This window comes from Myotis davidii, unplaced genomic scaffold (genome assembly GCF_000327345.1).
Source record: "Myotis davidii unplaced genomic scaffold, ASM32734v1 scaffold1330, whole genome shotgun sequence".
Classification (NCBI taxonomy): domain Eukaryota; kingdom Metazoa; phylum Chordata; class Mammalia; order Chiroptera; family Vespertilionidae; genus Myotis; species Myotis davidii.
In genome coordinates, this window is record NW_006283826.1 from 1,933,889 (window position 1) to 1,950,814 (window position 16,926).

General features: G+C 53.0%; 1 protein-coding gene across 1 annotated transcript in view; it reads right to left on the bottom strand.

Moving 5' to 3' along the window:
- Positions 1–16,404, bottom strand: part of NOS1 (nitric oxide synthase 1) — an 80,204-nt gene extending 63,800 nt beyond the window's left edge. The window contains exons 1-3 of the mRNA XM_006754134.2: positions 16,216–16,404; positions 11,373–12,475; positions 3,417–3,543 (exon numbers count right to left, since the gene is read on the bottom strand). Of these exons, the coding sequence (XP_006754197.1) occupies positions 3,417–3,543; positions 11,373–12,076 (831 nt within the window). The 5' untranslated portion in view covers positions 12,077–12,475; positions 16,216–16,404. The remainder of the gene's footprint in view (positions 1–3,416; positions 3,544–11,372; positions 12,476–16,215) is intronic.
- Between the last annotated feature and the right edge of the window lie 522 nt (positions 16,405–16,926).

Genomic DNA, 16,926 nt, shown 5'->3' on the forward strand with positions numbered 1-16,926 from the left:
CCTCTTCTGCTTCTTCCCTGTGCCCCAAATCTTACCGAGAGAGACACAATAGGGAGTGGTGGGGATTGCAGCAAACCAGAGAGCCCTGTCTAGAGGGGGCAGGTGCTACTCAGTCCAGGAGATTACTTATATATATAACAGGCTAATATGCAAAGTGTCCCTGTGGGAGTTTGACTGAGAGTTCTATCACTCTCTGTGATGTGTGCTGATCACCAGGGGGCTTTGTGGAATGAAGGGAGGCCCCGGCCAGCAGCTGGCGGCCAGGGAAGGGAGGTCTGGCCAGCAGCCGGAAGGCCCTGATCGGCCCTGATCACTGGCCAGGCCTGGGGGCTCTACCTGTGCATGAATTTTGTGCACTGGGCCTCTAGTTTCATCATAAGAATAGAGATCAATGTGGTCAGGTTGTCCACATTTTTAAGAGAAGTTGTAAATATGATATTTATATAAAATTTTGAAATACTGACAATAAATTCAAAGTTCAGATAGAGCCCTAGCTGGTTTGGCTCACTGGATAGCGTGTCGGCCTGCGGACTGAAGGGTCCTGGGTTTGATTCTGGTCAAGGGCACATGCCCAGGTTGTGGGCTCGATCCCCAGTAGGGGGCATGCAGGAGGCAGCCAATCAATGATTCCCTCTCATCATTGATGTTTTTATCTTTCTCCCCTCTCCCTTCCTCTCTGAAATTAATAAAAAATATTTTTAAAAATATTTTTTAAAAAAGTTCAAATAGAAATTGTCTCTTAGGATAGCGGTCACCAACCTTTTGGATCTCACAGACCACTGGTTGGTGACCGCTGTCTTAGGATAAGACAGTGTAGCTCCAAAAAATCATGTCTATAGTCCAAATCTTGCCCGAGGCTGCCTCTTTCTGTCCTTAGACTTAGGAAGATTTTCATTATGGCAACACTTCTTTATTTCAATTAAGAAAGAAAATATAACTCGGCCGGCATGGTTCAGTGGTTGAATGTTGACCTATGAACCAGGAGATCACGGTTGGATTCCGGATCAGGGCACATGCCCAGCTGCACACTTGATCCCCAGTAGGGGGCATGCAGGATGCAGCCAATCAATGATTTTCTCTCATTATTTATGTACTAGAGGCCCGGTGCACAAATTCGTGCACTGATGGGTTCCATCCGTCCTGCCCCTGATGGAGATCATCAGGGGCAGGCTGGCTGGGGTCGGGGCTTGTTAGGGGTGGGGCCGGCTGGGGCAAGGGACCACAGGCACTCTAGTTGTTCTGCCATTTGGTCTATTTGCATATTACCCTTTTATTATATAGGATTTATTTAAAAAATATACTCTTATTGATTTCAGAGAGGAAGGGAGAGAGTGAGAGAGATAGAAACATCAATGAGAGAGAATCATTGAACGGCTGCCTCCTGTATGTCCCACATTGGGGACTGAGCCCACAACCCAGGCATATATCCTGACTGGGAATCAAACCGTGACCTACTGGTCCATAGGTCAATGCTCAACCACTGAGCCATGCCAGCCGGGCCTCTCTCATTAATGTTTCTTTCTCTCTCTCTCTCTCCTTCTCTGAAATCAAAAATGCATTTTTTAAAAGAAAGAAAACATATAGACTATTTTAACTTTATCTGCTCATTTCTCCATTAATGGATAATAGTCTCCTCACACTCACAATGTGACCTTGATTTTTCCACTCATTTATGCGTTTAGTGGTTGCTTCTTGCATGTGCCCTGCCTAGAAATCAAACCCACAACCTTGGCATATACAGACAACACTCCAGCCAACTGAGCTACCCGGCCAGGGCATGACCTTGATTTCTGGGGCAGCATAAGAAGCTACAATTGTGCTTGTCCTCCGAACATTCCCAGAAGTCACTGCAAGAGGTAGAGGAAGTGGCCAGTGGGACCCTGGGTCTGACCTACCGCAGAATCCCTCATGTTCCTCTCTTCCTGGCTAAGGACGCAATCCCCACTGAGGCTCTGCAGCGTCCCAGCCTCCCGTGAAGCTATGCAGAGAGACTCTGAGTCCTTGCTCAGATGAGCTGGTGGAGAAAGTGCCACAGATGCTGCACCAGAAGAAAGAGCTTGGCAACCCGGCCTGTGCCGCCCGGGGCTCGGGGCAGGTGTTGGGCAGGAAGAGGACGACCCGCTGAGTGACCTGTACCATCTCCACCTAGACGTCGCTGCATGCAGAGCTGGGGCGGCAGATTCACATGCCTCCCTAGGGCTGCTGGGGCCTGGCCCGTTAGCGGCCTGGGCAGGGGAGAAAGAGAGGCTGCTGTTCTCTAGCCAAATCGAGCGACTCTCGGGAACCCTATCTGTCCAGCAGCCGAACTACCTCTGGGCAAACTGGCAAAGATGGAGCTGGTGAGCTGCGGGGAAACAACCCGCTCCTACTCAGCCCGTAGGATTGACACGACCTTCATGATGAGCAATTTCTCAATTTCTGCTGAATAACAAGTGAATATGACCTTTGACCCAATAAGTCCACTTCTAGGAATTTATTTTATTGAAAAGCCTGCCCGTGTGCCAAATAAGGTGTTTATACGCTATCATTCTTTACAGCAATGTCATCGCAAAATATTGGCAATGACCCGAGAGCGTTCACTTTGGAGGATGGGCTCAGTGAATATGGCAGAGGCATGCAATGGGAAATTGTGCAGCTGTTACAAAGAATGAGGACTCTCTTTATCTACTAGTTACTGGTAGTACTAAGTTCTAGATATGCTGGTAAGCGAAAAAGCAGGGTGCAAAACTGTATGCATAATGCACTCTCGTTTGTGTAAAAAATGTGTACTTACTTGTCTCTCTATGCTAAGAGGACCACAAAAAATTACAACTATTACGGTAGGGAGGGAAATTTTGTGGCTGGGACTAGGGGAGGGAGAAACACTTTCCATCATGCATATTTTATAGCTTTTTAAAAAATATATTTTTATTGATTTCAGAGAGGAAGGGAGAGGGAGAGAGAGATAGAAACATCAATGATGAGAGATAATCATTGATCAGCTGCCTCGTGTAAGCCCCATATTGGGGACCGAGCCTACAACCTGGGCATGTGCCCTTAGAGTGCAAAGGAGGGAGGAGCAGGCGGGAGAGAGAGAAACACTGATGTGAGAAAGACACAGCGACTGGCTACCTCCTAGATGTGCCCCAACTGGGTGCAGGGTGCGAACATGCAATGGAGGTACTTGCCTTTGACCAGGAATCGAACCCACTATTTGGTCTGCAGGCTGATGCTCTAACCACTGTGAAAAACTGTCCAGGGCTCTATTTTATCTTTTAAATTTTGAACCACGTGAGTGCCGTTAATGTAGAAACAGAATGAACATGTGAAAAATGGCAAGCTCACAAAGAAAAAAACGCACCAAGGCAAAACCCATATCCCAGCATAGGTGCTCCTGGCTTCAGCCCAGCACCCTCCCAGCGGGCACCGCCCCTTACCTGCTCCTTCTCTGAATACGGGTTGTTGAGGACCACAGGCACGTTGCCCTTCCCCCACAGGTCATTGAAGACACGGTCATTCTCCACTCCGAGGGGCAGGGGTTTGTGTGACTTGGCATCCAGGTCTCTGGAAGGCAAGGGGGTGGCATGAGGAAAGCAGGACGTGAGGGGTGGCCAGCGAGCTGGTGGCCCTGGTCTGGGATTCCCGAGTCAGTCCAGAGCCTCCATGGTCCACCCACATGACTACGTGGAGCCAGAGAGCACTGGGTGCCCAGCCTGCTGCCTCGTAGGATTGACAGCGCCCTACTGTCAAACACAAAGGTGAGCTCACCCAAGTTGGCACCCATGGCTGGCATCCACCCGTCTCCGTGGACATCATTTCAGGATGGCCATGACACGAACTGTGCTCCTTATCCCCTCCCTCATTTCTAAGATCTACAAACAGAGGAAGCCCACCTCCTAGCAGAACCCCAGGCAGAATCCCTGGACACAGTGATGCCCATCAGCCTTAACTATGTAGGAAGTAGGAGGCAGGAGGGATAGGGAAGGAAACCAGTCCCGTGGGCCAGGGTGGTTGGTCATCCCAATGCTAGGCATTGACAACAAGGCTAAAGACACCAGCCCAGGGTAAACAGGAATGATTCTGAAGTAAGGGGAACAGAGCAGGCGAAAATAATACTATTACAATGATGGCTAGTGTTTGTTCCGCAGTTTACATATGTCTTGGTTAATTTAATCTTTGTGACAACCTTCTTAGATAAGAATATTCACCATTTTACAGATGGTAGAGGTGAGACAAGAGCTAAATTGCTCCAGGTCACAGGATCCCAGCCTACTCTTCACATCCTTCTGAAGTGGAGGCTCTCATTATCATTTGTCATCATTATCACCACCATCACACCACCATCACCACCATCATCGCCTCCACCATCTCAGGATCATCACCTTCATTACTATCACCATCGACTTCTCTTCATCAACCTAACTATCATCATCACCATAATCATCATCACCATCAACACCAGTGTTAGCACTGTCCATATCACCATCACCACTGCCATAATCACTCTCATCATTATCATCACCACCATCCCCATCCTCCTCCATCATGACCTTCATCACCACTATTCTCAGCCTCACAGTCATCATCAGATGAGGAAACAGGCTCAGAGAGGTCAAGTCACTAGCCTCAGTAACACAGCTAGTGATGGTGGAGTTGGGATTCAAACCCAGGCTTTTTCCTGACTCTCGAGCTTGACCTCTGAACCAGAGCTCTCCTCGCTCCCAGGCTCTGACCTTGAGTAGGCTCAGGAGGAGGCTCTCCGCAAGTTCCATAGCTGGCCATCCTCTGAGATGGAGGGACAGCATGGCTGGGGGGGGGGGGGGGACTGAGCCTGCGTTAAAATCCAGACCTGCTCTTCCTCCCTCCGAATGCTGCCCTCTGCTTCCTGACAACCTGCTCCTTTTCAACCCCCCCGCCCCAGGGTTACCCTGACTAGGGCATATGTTTGCTCCCCAACCTTGGGCGTCTAGGCTGGCCTTGTCTAGCCTTCTATGTTTCCAGCTTTGGGGGCTCTGGTCTTGGCTCCAGAATTTCCCCTGATCCCCCATCTGGGCTGACAGCTGTTTGGGATGGATCAGAAGCGTGGCCCTGGGCAGCCAGCTGCTCCAGCTGCTCACTGGGGTCCAGCCAGACCCCCTCTGCGCTGTATTTCACAGAGTTCTGGTGGCCCTCGCCAAAGCCACTTCTGCTCTGTTGCTTGGAGAGCTCTGCAACTGTCAGAGGGAACATACTGTTTTACCCTCTTTACTAGCAAAATGTCACCAAAACACACCGGGAGTAGTTCTTGATTACAGAACCCAAGGCAATAGTTTACCTACGTGGTGAAAAACAGAGGAAGCGTCTGTTGAGAGGGCTCCTCTAAATGTCACTCAGCTCCCTCTCAGCTCCTGACTCTGTGAGATCACACGACCATAAACCTGGATTCAGCAGAGAAAGGAGGAGGCTAATACTGTTTGAGCATCTGTAATGTACCAGGTCCTTGCACAGAAATGATTTCATTTAATTGCAACAGATATTAAAAGCCCAATTTTACAGATGCGAAAACTGAGCCCCGAGAGGTTAGTTAGTTTCCCAAGGTTCCACAGTAAGCACACAGCAGGGCTGGGATTTGAAACTAGGTCTGACAGATGCTCGGCCCAGAACCTTCCTTTAAAAAAAAAAACAAACGGAAAAAACAAACAAACCAGAGACAGAAAAAAACTAGTCAGGATGCTCATGCGAAGCCAGAGGCTAAAGAGCAAGCAACCCAACATCGCTCACAGAAGGAGGCCCGTTCACAAAAATTACAGGGTCCAATTACCTAGGCAACTCTGAAATGGCTCCCGGGGCTCGGAGCTCGTCTGTGTGAATCGACAGGGAGCGAGCCACTTTCACCATCATCCTTTTTAAAAAGCCTTTAACAACTTTGTTTAAATAATGCTTGTGAAGTGTTCTGTCAACAGGCACTTCTTTAAGAGTCCCCTGTGATTAGTAGGAGAAGAATACTTTGAATATGGCACCAGGGAGAACAAGCAAGTTGAGTTATTTGGCTCCCATTCCCCCAGGGGCCAGATTAGAAGTAGATTTAGGTAGATGCCCACCCCCCAGGCTGTCAGTGGTAAGCGGGTCTGCGGGAAATGATCGGGCTTATTGCTGCAAATGCACTCGCCCTGGGACCTAGCTGCCTGGTGGGCGTGGAAGGGCAGTGCCGCCTGTGTTAGGACACGGGCTATTGGGTTCAACGCCTAGCGTCGATGGGTCTAAGCTGTGCAACTTGGGGTATTCAGGACACTTGTCTTTCCTAATTCTCTGTTTGTTCATCTCTAAAATAGGGTTGATCATACTACCGCCTCGTTTGCTATGGTTAAATGAGGTCACGCTCACAGCCCTTACACCTACCATCACCGCTCTTACTACTCATTTGCTTATGGGTCGATCAGACGGAAGCAGAGGAAGGAAAGTGTACTTCTGTGTAAGACAGTCCAGATTCCTCCAAGCTGGCGTGGGCTAGCGGGACCTGCCACGACGGACACACTCTACCTCTGTGCCGTCCAGGCGTAGGCCACTAGCACATGGGGCAACTGAGCACTTGAAACATGGCTACTGTCAGTGAGGAACTGAATGTTTCATGTTTCTTTGTGGTTAATCCTCCCCTGAGGATATTTTCCCACTGATTTTTAGAGAGAGTGGAAGGGAGGAGGAGAGACACAGAGAGAAACATAGATGTGAGAGAGACACAAGGATGGGTTGCCTCCCGCACGCGTTGACCAGGGCTGGGGATTGAACCTGCAATCGAGGTAGGTGCCCTTGACAGGAATCCAACCCAGGACCCTTTGGTCCACCCGTGGGCTGACACTCTATCTATTGAGCCAAACCAGCCTGGGCCTGAATGTGTAATTCTAACTGTAACTGGGTGTAGACAGCTACTAGTATATGTGGCTAGTGGCTACAGCATTGGACAGTGGTGCTGAAAATCATAATGTCTCTGAAGATTGGGAAATGAAGGCATCCATGGGTCCGACCTGGGACGGGGGTGCCTTCCCTGGGGGTCGGGGGACAGAGGCAGGGATGTCGCCCTCAGACCCTTTTTGGACCATCACATCTTATTCTCGGAGCCCAGGAACTTGGGAATTCTCTGCTTCCCTTCCAGACTCCCCCCTCCCACCATGCTCAGCCCTCACATTCACTCTGTCTCCCACCTGGAGCATTTTCTGTGCTTTCTGGCCATGTCTAAACCAAAGCCATTTTTCTTCCACTTTGCTAGCTGGGTGATCAGACCCGAGCCAAGAGCCGGTCTAGCATCTCTCCACCCTCTGGGAACCTTTGCCAGATCCTTCCAACCGAGGCTCCCTCTCTTACCGCGCACACTGCGGGGATGGGGATGTGTGGGGGTCTGGGCCTGACTCCACAGAGAGTTCTTGCAAGTGTTGATCAGCCCAGTGCTGACCGCTAACCAACCCCGAGGACCCAGGAGGGGGAACAGGTGGGCCAGGCCTGTGTGCAGGGCACGGCCTGCAGGTGGGGGTTGCCAGCTCTGACCCAGCCAGACTAGGGGCCGCTGAGGAGCAGCCGGTCCTGGCAGGAAGCCCTGCCGGCATCTCTCCCTCTCTGACCCCCCTTCTCGCCCCCCCCCTCCCCCGCCCCACGCCAATAGCCTTGGGTTTCTGCCTCCACCTGGTTGTGGATTCTGGGAGCTGAGTTCTAGCAGGAAGATGTGGGGACTGTGGAAACCAGGCCTGTGGTATGATGGGCAAAGCTTTTCTCCAAGATTTCAGCATGCTAGAAAGGAAAACGGTCTCCATAAAGAGAAAAGTATGCCCGTGAGAGTCAGAATTCTACGGCAAATGCTGTAGCTGAGAATGGGGTGAGGGCCTCTGGGTTTGGGACTAGTCATGACTGTAACACCTTGTATCCCAAATGCTGGGCAGGATTCTCGTGTCTCCAGGGCCCAGGCTGGGTGGATTGGGCTGAGTTTGGATCCTGGGAAACTGGAGAGCCCGCAACAGCCCTGCCCCGCTTGGCCCCCCGAGGCATCTCAGGGCCTCAGTTTCCCTTTTAGACTCTGAGAAAATAATCTGACGACCTCTGAAACTTGATGACTAGTGGTCAGGTGATCTGTGGCCAACACTGCAATCTACAAAGTCAGCTGTGTGACCTGGGACAAGTAACAGGAAAACAGGGTGCTATGAGGAGCAAACGAAGCCCTCGATGTAAAGACCTTAGCCTGGGGCCAGGCCCACCTGCAGTGCTCTGTAGCGGCCGAACATAACGATAATAAAACCCAGGCCATTTGTGACAACGTAGATGGACCTCGAGGGCATTCTGCAAAGTGAAATAAGTCAGAGGAAGAAAGACAACCTCTGTATGATTTCACGTATACATGAAATATAAAAACCAAACAAAAGCAAACTCATGGGTCCAGAGAACAGGCTGGTGGTTACCAGAGGTAAAGGGGTCTGGAGGAAGGGCAAATGGGCGAAGGGGATCAATTCTCTGGTGAAGGATGGTAACTAGATTTACGATAGTGAACACTATGTAGCGTATACAGATATTATAATGTTATACGCCTCAAATATATATAACCTTGTATACCCATTTTACCACAATAAAAAAACCTGCCAAAAAAACAAACAAAACCAAAACTCATGTTTGTCACAGAAGGCTCCCCTGCCCCCGAGTTAAGCTAATACTCTAGGGTCAAAATCGACTTCCGTTCCTCCAGCCACATTCTAGTGCCTGGTTTCTCTTTAACTCTGGGCACTCACTGTGAGATTTCTAGGTAGAACCAGGACAGTGCTGTGTGTCCCCGGGCAGGTTGCTTAACCTCTCTGAGCTTCAGTTCTATAAAAGGGGGCTAAAACCACATGTCCTACTTAGGGAGCCTCACTCCTGCAAGGAGGTAATCTGTAAGTAACCCCAAGTGGCAAAGAAGTTATCAGAGCCCAGGGCGAGGCTGACCACCTGGTCCAGATGGAGGCTGGACTGGGGACCTTGGCCTCTTTAGAACCCTCCTTCAGGGCAGCAAGCTGACAACCTGGATTTCCTCTGCTAGGCAGCATTTTAAAATGATCGCTCCCAAGTGCAGGAGGACTTGGAAGCCCCGAGTTTCTCTTCCTTGCAATCCCCTCACACACTGCCACCACCTGCCAGGGCCACCCGCCACCCTGGGATGAAGGGATGAGGCTTGACTAAGCATCACTTCTACCCCCAGGTAAGGGCCAGCACCCCCAAACAACAGGACCAGGGATGCCCCAGGAAGGAGAGGGACTAGATGGAGCAGAATAAGTCTGTCCAAAGGAAAGAGGGACGGAAGGAAGGGAATGAGGTCGAGAGAGCAGGAGGTCAGGGGCACCGCTGAGAACCAGCCTCTGCTCAGACCCAGAAGTCACAGACCGGTAAACAAACCTGGTGTGGGGCTCAGGGCCTGGCGGGCTGCCCGCCTCATGGTCACCTGTTCATGCAGCATCTGGGGTGCCAGTTCTCATCCCACCCCCACATGCAGCTTAGGTGGAGAGGCTCCTGGGAGGGGGCATCATTCCAGGCAGCCACATGCTCCAGGGGCCTGGACTGTGCCCGGCCTGCCAGCCCCGAGAGTGACCCCAAAGACGCTGTCTCTGCGTTTCCCTTTCCTGACCGGGGACACGGATTCTTAGTGAGGCTCTTATTTCAGCCGCTAGGAGGCCGTTTGGCAATTTGTGGGGGCACCGGTGGTTGTCACAGTGGGAGGGAGGTGGCTGCTGGGGTGGCGGACATCCTGCAACGCCAGGAACACTCCCCACACGAGCACTAAGGGTCCTGACTGCCACACCACCTTGGGACATTCACACAGATTTTTAAAAAATGCGTAAATTGCTCAGCCATGACCCCAATCTGTTATTATGTACATACAGGCTTTAAAATAGACTGAATTTCCCAGGCATGCCACTGTTGCAACTAAACCAGAGGAGTGGCATCGTTTTATTGGGAGCCGTCCACCATTTCAGGAAATCACATCACCAAGGCGACGGCGCTGTTGGTGGCATTCGAGGTACCAAAACAACACACGTGTGTCGAACTGCATCTGACTCGGCCGTGTTGGCGGCAATTCTATGTTTAGGTGCAAACAGCTGACCATTCCGGTGGAGTCGGGCCTGAGCACTAACATGTGAAATTGTAGGTTCTTTTATCATCAATTACTTTTTGCTCTGTCTCCTTTATTTTGTAGTCAGGGCATTAAATCGATTTTAAAAATGTCAAGTGTGGGTAGGTTATATGATCCATGAATTAGCTGCTGGTTAGGAAAGGGACATTTAAAGAAATCTGTTAAGCCCGGCCAGTGTGGGTCAGTGGTTGAGTGTCAACCCATGAACCAGGCGATCATGGTTCGATTCCTGGTCAGGGCACGTACTGGGTTGCAGGCTCAATCCTCAAGTAGGGGGCGTGTGGGAGGCAGCCGATCGATGTTTCTCTCTCATTGATGTTTTGATCTCTTTCTCTCTCTCTTCCTCTATGAAATCAATACAAAAATATTTAAATAAAAGATTTGTTAAAAGCTGGGGGGTGGGGTGTTGCTTTGAGTCCAGCACGGGTATAAACCATTGAGCTTGGGGCACACGTGCTATTATTAAATATCCCTCATCCTTACCGTTTATGTGAGTGGTTTCATGGAGCCCTGGACTTGCCCTGCAGTGCTTTCTCCCAAATCTTACCTCCTGCAAAACAAGTTTTTTTCTGCTGCTTTCAGTCAAACAATTGCACGACGTGCAAGGTTGGCCCGGCTGCTGCTTCCTCCCCAGAGAAGGAGCTGGAATAACCCACTGGGTTGCCAGCTTTCCTCCCCACAGAATCAGAAAACGCCGGCCTGGGCAACACAGAGGGGCTGGCACCCACTTCTTCAAGTTCTAGCCTCGGCTCCCACCTAAACCGAGCAGGAGCCCTGTTTGGGGGAGTTGGGGCCAATTCTCTACCTTGATTCCTCCCCCTCTGTTAGAGCCTTTGTTGCCCTCGACAGGCTGCCCAAGGAGAGAACCGGCCGAGCCTGAGGTTTCCCAGCGCTCAGCTCTCTCCTCTCTTCCCCAGGCCTTGACACCCACCTCACCTCCTGGGTGGCCTCGGGAAAGCCCCTCCTCTCAGCCTCAATCTTCTCACCCGGGACATGTGGGCTGCAAACATACCCATCCTCGGGGGTGGCTGGAGGGTTACATGGGATCAAGATCAGAAAACATGACACCGGCTACCATGACTGACAGCTCTGGGCTTCCTGGCAAGGGATACATCCTAGCTGCTACGCCCATTCTGCTCTAGCAGTTTTAAAGGGAAGAGGCAAGGGTGAGAGAGAGGCCGTGCCCAGCAGATGTCGGGGGCAGCTCAGGCTGGCTCCCGGGCTGCGAGGCTGAGCTGCAGCACATGCGCACATGCACACCTGCGGGGCTTACCTGTCCACCTGAACTTCTGCATCTTTTGTCTCCGCCTTGGCAGGGCCCCCTCCGTTGATCCCTCTGTCGGCCGAGGTGAGAAGGGTCAGCACAGGCTTGATCTCTTTGAGCAACTCATTGTGCTCCTCGCTGCACTGGCGGGCGGCCCCGGCATTTTTCTTGGCAGGGTCCAGGCCGTTGGTGTGGGGCAGCGAGCCAGCTTCTGGCCCGTTGTCCTGGGCGTGCTGGGGCCCGTTGCTGGGGCCCATGGCCCCGTCCACCGCCAGCGGCTGCTCTTTGCAGGCTGACGACTGGTGTGACAGATCGACCGCCGTGGTGGGGGGGCCCAGGGGCCGTGTCACCCGGATGGTCTTGGGGGTCCCGTCCCCAGTAAAGGTGGTCTCCAGGTGCGCGGTGAAGCCCTCCGGGCCCCTCAGAATGAGGACCACGTGGGTCTCAGAGGCGATGCCCCTGAGCACCTCCAGGGCGCTGGCGTAGCTCATGTCCACCAACGGCTGGCCGTTGACCGCGAGGATGATGTCTCCGGCCTGGATGAGGCCGCTCTGCTCGGCGGCACCCCCTCGAATCAGGTCGGAGACGATCACGGGGGGCTTGCTCACCCGCTCCTTCACCAGGAACCCCAAGCCCCCAACTCTGCGCTTGAAGAGGCGGACAGAAATCACGTTGGGTTGGATCTGCTGGACACTGAACATGTGATTCTCCATGGTGTCCAGGGCCCGAGGGTCTGAAGACCACAGGCTGGGTCGGGCCGAAGTGGCTTGACCAGGAGGAGCCCGGCTCAGGCTGTGCGGGGGAGGAAGGAGCCGGGGCTGCGGAGAGTCTCTGGGGCTTGTCTGACGTCAACTCGGTATCACCCACTCAGTGCTGCTCGGCGGCCGGTGGCATGACTTCGCGCGCCTGCCTCCCTCCTGGTTCTCTGAGGAAGTGATGGCTGACCGGGCAGACGTCAGGAGACGCGGTGGGACGTGTCCCTCAGCAACAGGTCAGGCGGACTGTGAGGGGAAGGATCGGTGGATGTGTCTAGAGGCCACGCATGCTCTTGGGGGCTATTCCCTGGGCATCGCCAGCCCGTGAGACGCAGATGAGATCCGGAGCTTCCTGAGCTGAAGAGAAGGAACAAGGGACAGAGTGGAGAGAATTTAAAAAGAGGTCGAGGTGGGAGCGCCCAACACCACCTTCAACACGAAGCCGGCACACGGAGACGTCAGCCACCAGACGCTCCGGAGGGACCAACCCAGCAACAAAAGCCCTTTTCTTCGCGGAGGGGAAAGTTGGCTGCAAACTGCCTGGGTTCATTTCCACGACCAAAGCCCCAGGAGCAGAAGGCAAGGCTCGGAAGACCTCTCTTATTTTTTTTTTCCCACCGCCAGAAGCCACCCCTCCCACGTGTCACACCCGGGGCCTTTGTCTCTCTGCTTCACATTTCCCAACCACGGGTCAGGAGCTCAGCCAGCACAGAGCTGTGGGCTCTCCGATCCGGCTGCTCCCAAAGCCCCCGCACGACCCCTGGAAGGGGACACAGCCAGCCACGGAGCCACCGGTTAAAGATGCCAATTGGCTTTTATGGCCGTTTTTATAATTATCGACTTGTTCCACATTCAAAAGGGCAGACTTGGCCACCATCACAAACCCAGTTGGGGATAAGTACCAGACACAGGTCCCTATAACGCGTTGGGGGACACGGTACTTCACAGGCCACCTGAAACCCCAACGGAGAAACACCAGGAGAGTGGACTGCGCACGCCCAGGTGAACATAAGCACCGAGCAGGTGCTCAGCGAGTGCTTGTTGAGCGAAGGAGAAAAATCCCCGAAGACTAAACAGAGCGGACAGTTACTGAGCACAGACGCTTAACAGGAAGTTTCTTCTCTGATTCGCACAGTAACCCTTCAATAGACAAGAAGACCAACGCTTGGGAAGGGGCAGTGACCTGTCCAAGGCCAAGCAGAGCATGATGGCGGAGGGAAGATTCGAACTCCAATTGGTCCCACTCTTGAGCCTAAGCTTTTCAATGTACAGTCTAGGTTTAAAACATTTATATTCTAGTTACTTGTACAACTCCCACCAGCTCCTCCAGGCTCAGGGAAGCCGAGCGGTGAGCTTGGAGAACCAAAGGCCAATAGGCCGCCGTGGCTCAGGTGCGGAGTGTGCACCTGTGGCCTGTACACCGCGGGCAGGGATGCAGGTGTGACTTATGTGTCCGGGCTGGGGCAGGTGGACTGGGGACAGGTGGGGGGCAGTGGAGAACCCGTACAGCCCTTTCCTTACGCCCAGATCCATCTCCACCCCTCTGCGGGCATTCACCATGCCTTAGCGCAGGGACGGAGCTCCCATCTGCCACGGCTAACAGCTCCCTCCCGCCTTTCCCTTCTAGCAGCTTCCCGGGGTCACCCCGGGGCTGGGCTGAGGCAGATGACAGGCTCCTGCTACCTCTGAGAGCAGGACGTGGATGCAGACACCCCCATGAGCAGGAGGTAGCCCCTCCTGGGTCCCCTACGGGGCTGGTTAGGAAGTTAAGCCCCCCCTCCACACACACATTTTACAGCTTGCTTTACGTAACTCCGCCAGTCCCTCTGTGTGGGTGAGGGAATAATGACTACCGGTCCGGCCCAGGCTGGTTCTCCATCTGGTGTTGCTGTGTGTGTGTCTCTCTGTGTATTCATGCATCGCCTCGCGCGGTGTCATTTTTCTGCTCTGTGAGTGTGCATGTGTGGCCCGTGGAGACGGGCTGAGTGTCTTCCAGCATCCTGCTGCTGGGGTTCTGGAACCACCGTGCTCTCCTCGCCAGGGAGAGGATCGGTCCGCCCTGCCCCCTGCTTCCTTAGCTCTCCGTGAGCCCACTTCTTCCCGGTACCAAACCCAGCATGTTCACTGTGTAGCTGGAAGCAGAGCCAGCGGGGGCCTCCTGACCGCTCTTGAGTGGGCACTTGGCTGAGGTCTTTAATTAAAGAAGAGACTCGAAGGGGAGCTCCTGGTGGGCGAGGCCCCCATGCTCGCTTCCTCCACACGCCGGCCTGGGCCAGACCTGCGCAAAGGACATAGGCTGGGCTTGGCTCAAGAAAAAGCAACAAAGCAACCCCCAACGCCCCCCGCAGCCCTGCCTCCCTCTTTCTTAGCTGTTCTCAAATCAGACAGGGCTGTTGGCAGGTGCTTGGGAAAGTGGGGTGCTGTTTCTCAGACTCTGGCTCTAGAAAGGCAACTTGAAATTTGGAAGGAATTGGAAAGAGGCTGGGCTCGAGCGGCAGGAAGAAGTCCGAGTCCCAGAGACAGAATGAGAGTGAACGACAGAGAACACAGCCCGGGGACCAGGTGAGTGCATTCTGAGTCCTCACTGGGCTAATCCTCACCCTAAAAGCACCCTCGCAATACGAGGTGTCTCTCCTTTTCCTTCCCAACGCACACCCTCCTCTGCTGTCATATTTTTTATTCTCACCCGGACCAGTGGCAGGGTTGACTATGCCCATTTTACCGATGAATAAATTAAGCAACTACAGGGAGAGCCCCTTGTCCCAGCTTGCAAATGCCCGGTGTCCAGCGGGCTCCTCAGTCCTGTGCCAACCTGGAGCGCTGGCCACCCTTCGGCTCCAGGGAAGATTTGAAAGGCCCCTTCCGGCCCTCTCTGTGTGTTTCTGGGTGAGTTCTTTATTTTCTTGGAGCCTCAGTTTCCTCATCTGTAAAATGGGGTCATCATGTAATGACCACCTCCCTGGGCAACTGGGAGGATTCAATGGACCAGTGAGTGCAGGGTGCTCGGCAAGGTCACAGAGCGAAGGCTCAGGAAGGCACAGCGTCCTGTCATTGTTACACAGTGTCACCCTTCAGGCTCTCTGGCTGACCACTGAGCTCACTTTCTACTCCACTGCAGTCTCGCCAAAGGTGCATCGCGTGCCACCTAGAAGGAGGCCCTTTGTTTGAAATCACACCGAGGACTCTCACGCCAGTCACCATGCGGCGCAATGACTACAAGCGGCCTCTGCCCTTTGGAGATTCGACTTTACACAAACCCTGTGTGCGTGCCCGCCCGAGCAAGTGCCAGGGAAACGCTTCTTGGACCGGGCCTCGTTCAAGTAGCTCAGGGGTCTCGGTGCATTTGTCTCCATTACCTGGCTGCGTGGAAACGGGCGGCTGGCTTTCAGGATGACTGCCTGCCAGAGAGGAGCAGGGAGCCAAAACAGGCCAGCGTCTGCCGCCACCTCCGTCTCGCTGCTGTGCGACCTTGGGCAAACCGCTCCCCATCCTGGGCCGCGTTTCTGCGATCGGAGGAATGGTGACAGTCACAGTCCCGAGTGACTGAGTTTACTGTGTGCCACACAGGGTGCTGCTGACAAGGTGCTTGAGGCTGAGAGAGGTGACGGGGAGGCAGCTCTGGGTCTAAGGGAGTGGACCCTGAGGCCTGGCCAAGGTGAATCCCAATCCTCACAATAATCCCACAAAATCAGGCCTCCCTCCTTTCCCTCCTCTGCCGCGACCTGACCAAGGTCACGTCCGACCATCCCGTTTCACAGATACAGAGATTCAGCTGAGCAGGGAGACGGCCTGCCCTGGCTGCGTGGCTTTCCGATTCTGCACTGAGGTCGGAGGATTCGGGAATCAGCGGCAGCTGAGGGGCCAAGAGCTGTGCCTCCGATACAGCAGCCACTGGCCACCGGTGGCCATAGGACTCCTGAGCCGTGGCTGGTTCCACTGAGATAAGCTGTATGAGTACAATGAACACTGGATTTCAAAGACCAGCAGGACATAAAGAACATAAAATATCTCTGATTTTCCAGTATCTATCACTCATGTCGAACTGATAATGTCTTGGATACATTGGGTCAAGCACAATGATTAGAAAATGTATTCACCTGTTGCTTTTGACTCTTGAGAATGAGACCACTACACAGTTCAAGATCACGCCTGTGGCTCACACTGCACTGCCGCTGGGCAGCGCGGTCTGGAGTCTGGTTCTAGGGTCTGGCTCCTGGACCAGAGCTCTTCCTTGTGTCCCCCAGTCCCTTGTGTCCCCTCGGGAATCTACTTAGCCAGGCAGTAGATACTTCCGTCTAAAGATACTGGAAAATTGAGACAGAAGGTTAGCAAACATCTCACCGCTGCAAATGAGGCTGACGTGGTTAGAACGGGGAAGGAGAAAACCCAGCGTGAACCCTGCAGAGAGCCAGGTGACAGGGGGGCGTCCCCTGGGGTGAAGGTCCAGCACTCAGCTTCCTGCCACCCAAACGGCCTTTAAAATCTCACCTGAGGATCCCATAAATGTCTCACTGAAGAGAATAAAGCAGCTCCCCATGTGCAGGTAGAAAATGAGCTCCAAGATATGCCATTAGGTAAAATAAAGAGAGAAAAGGAAAGAAAAGAAACCAGGGCCTACATGCAGAGACCGTTCTGGAAGGAAGCAGCATCACTGGCTGCATCCTACAAAGAGTATTGGAATTCAGAAGTAGGAGGAAGCACTGAATAGCCTTCTTCTTCCAATTTGAATATCATTTAAATTATTTTTATCACGTGTGTGACCTTTAAATGAGCAATATTAAAGAACAGAACAGCCGCCTGTCAACGCC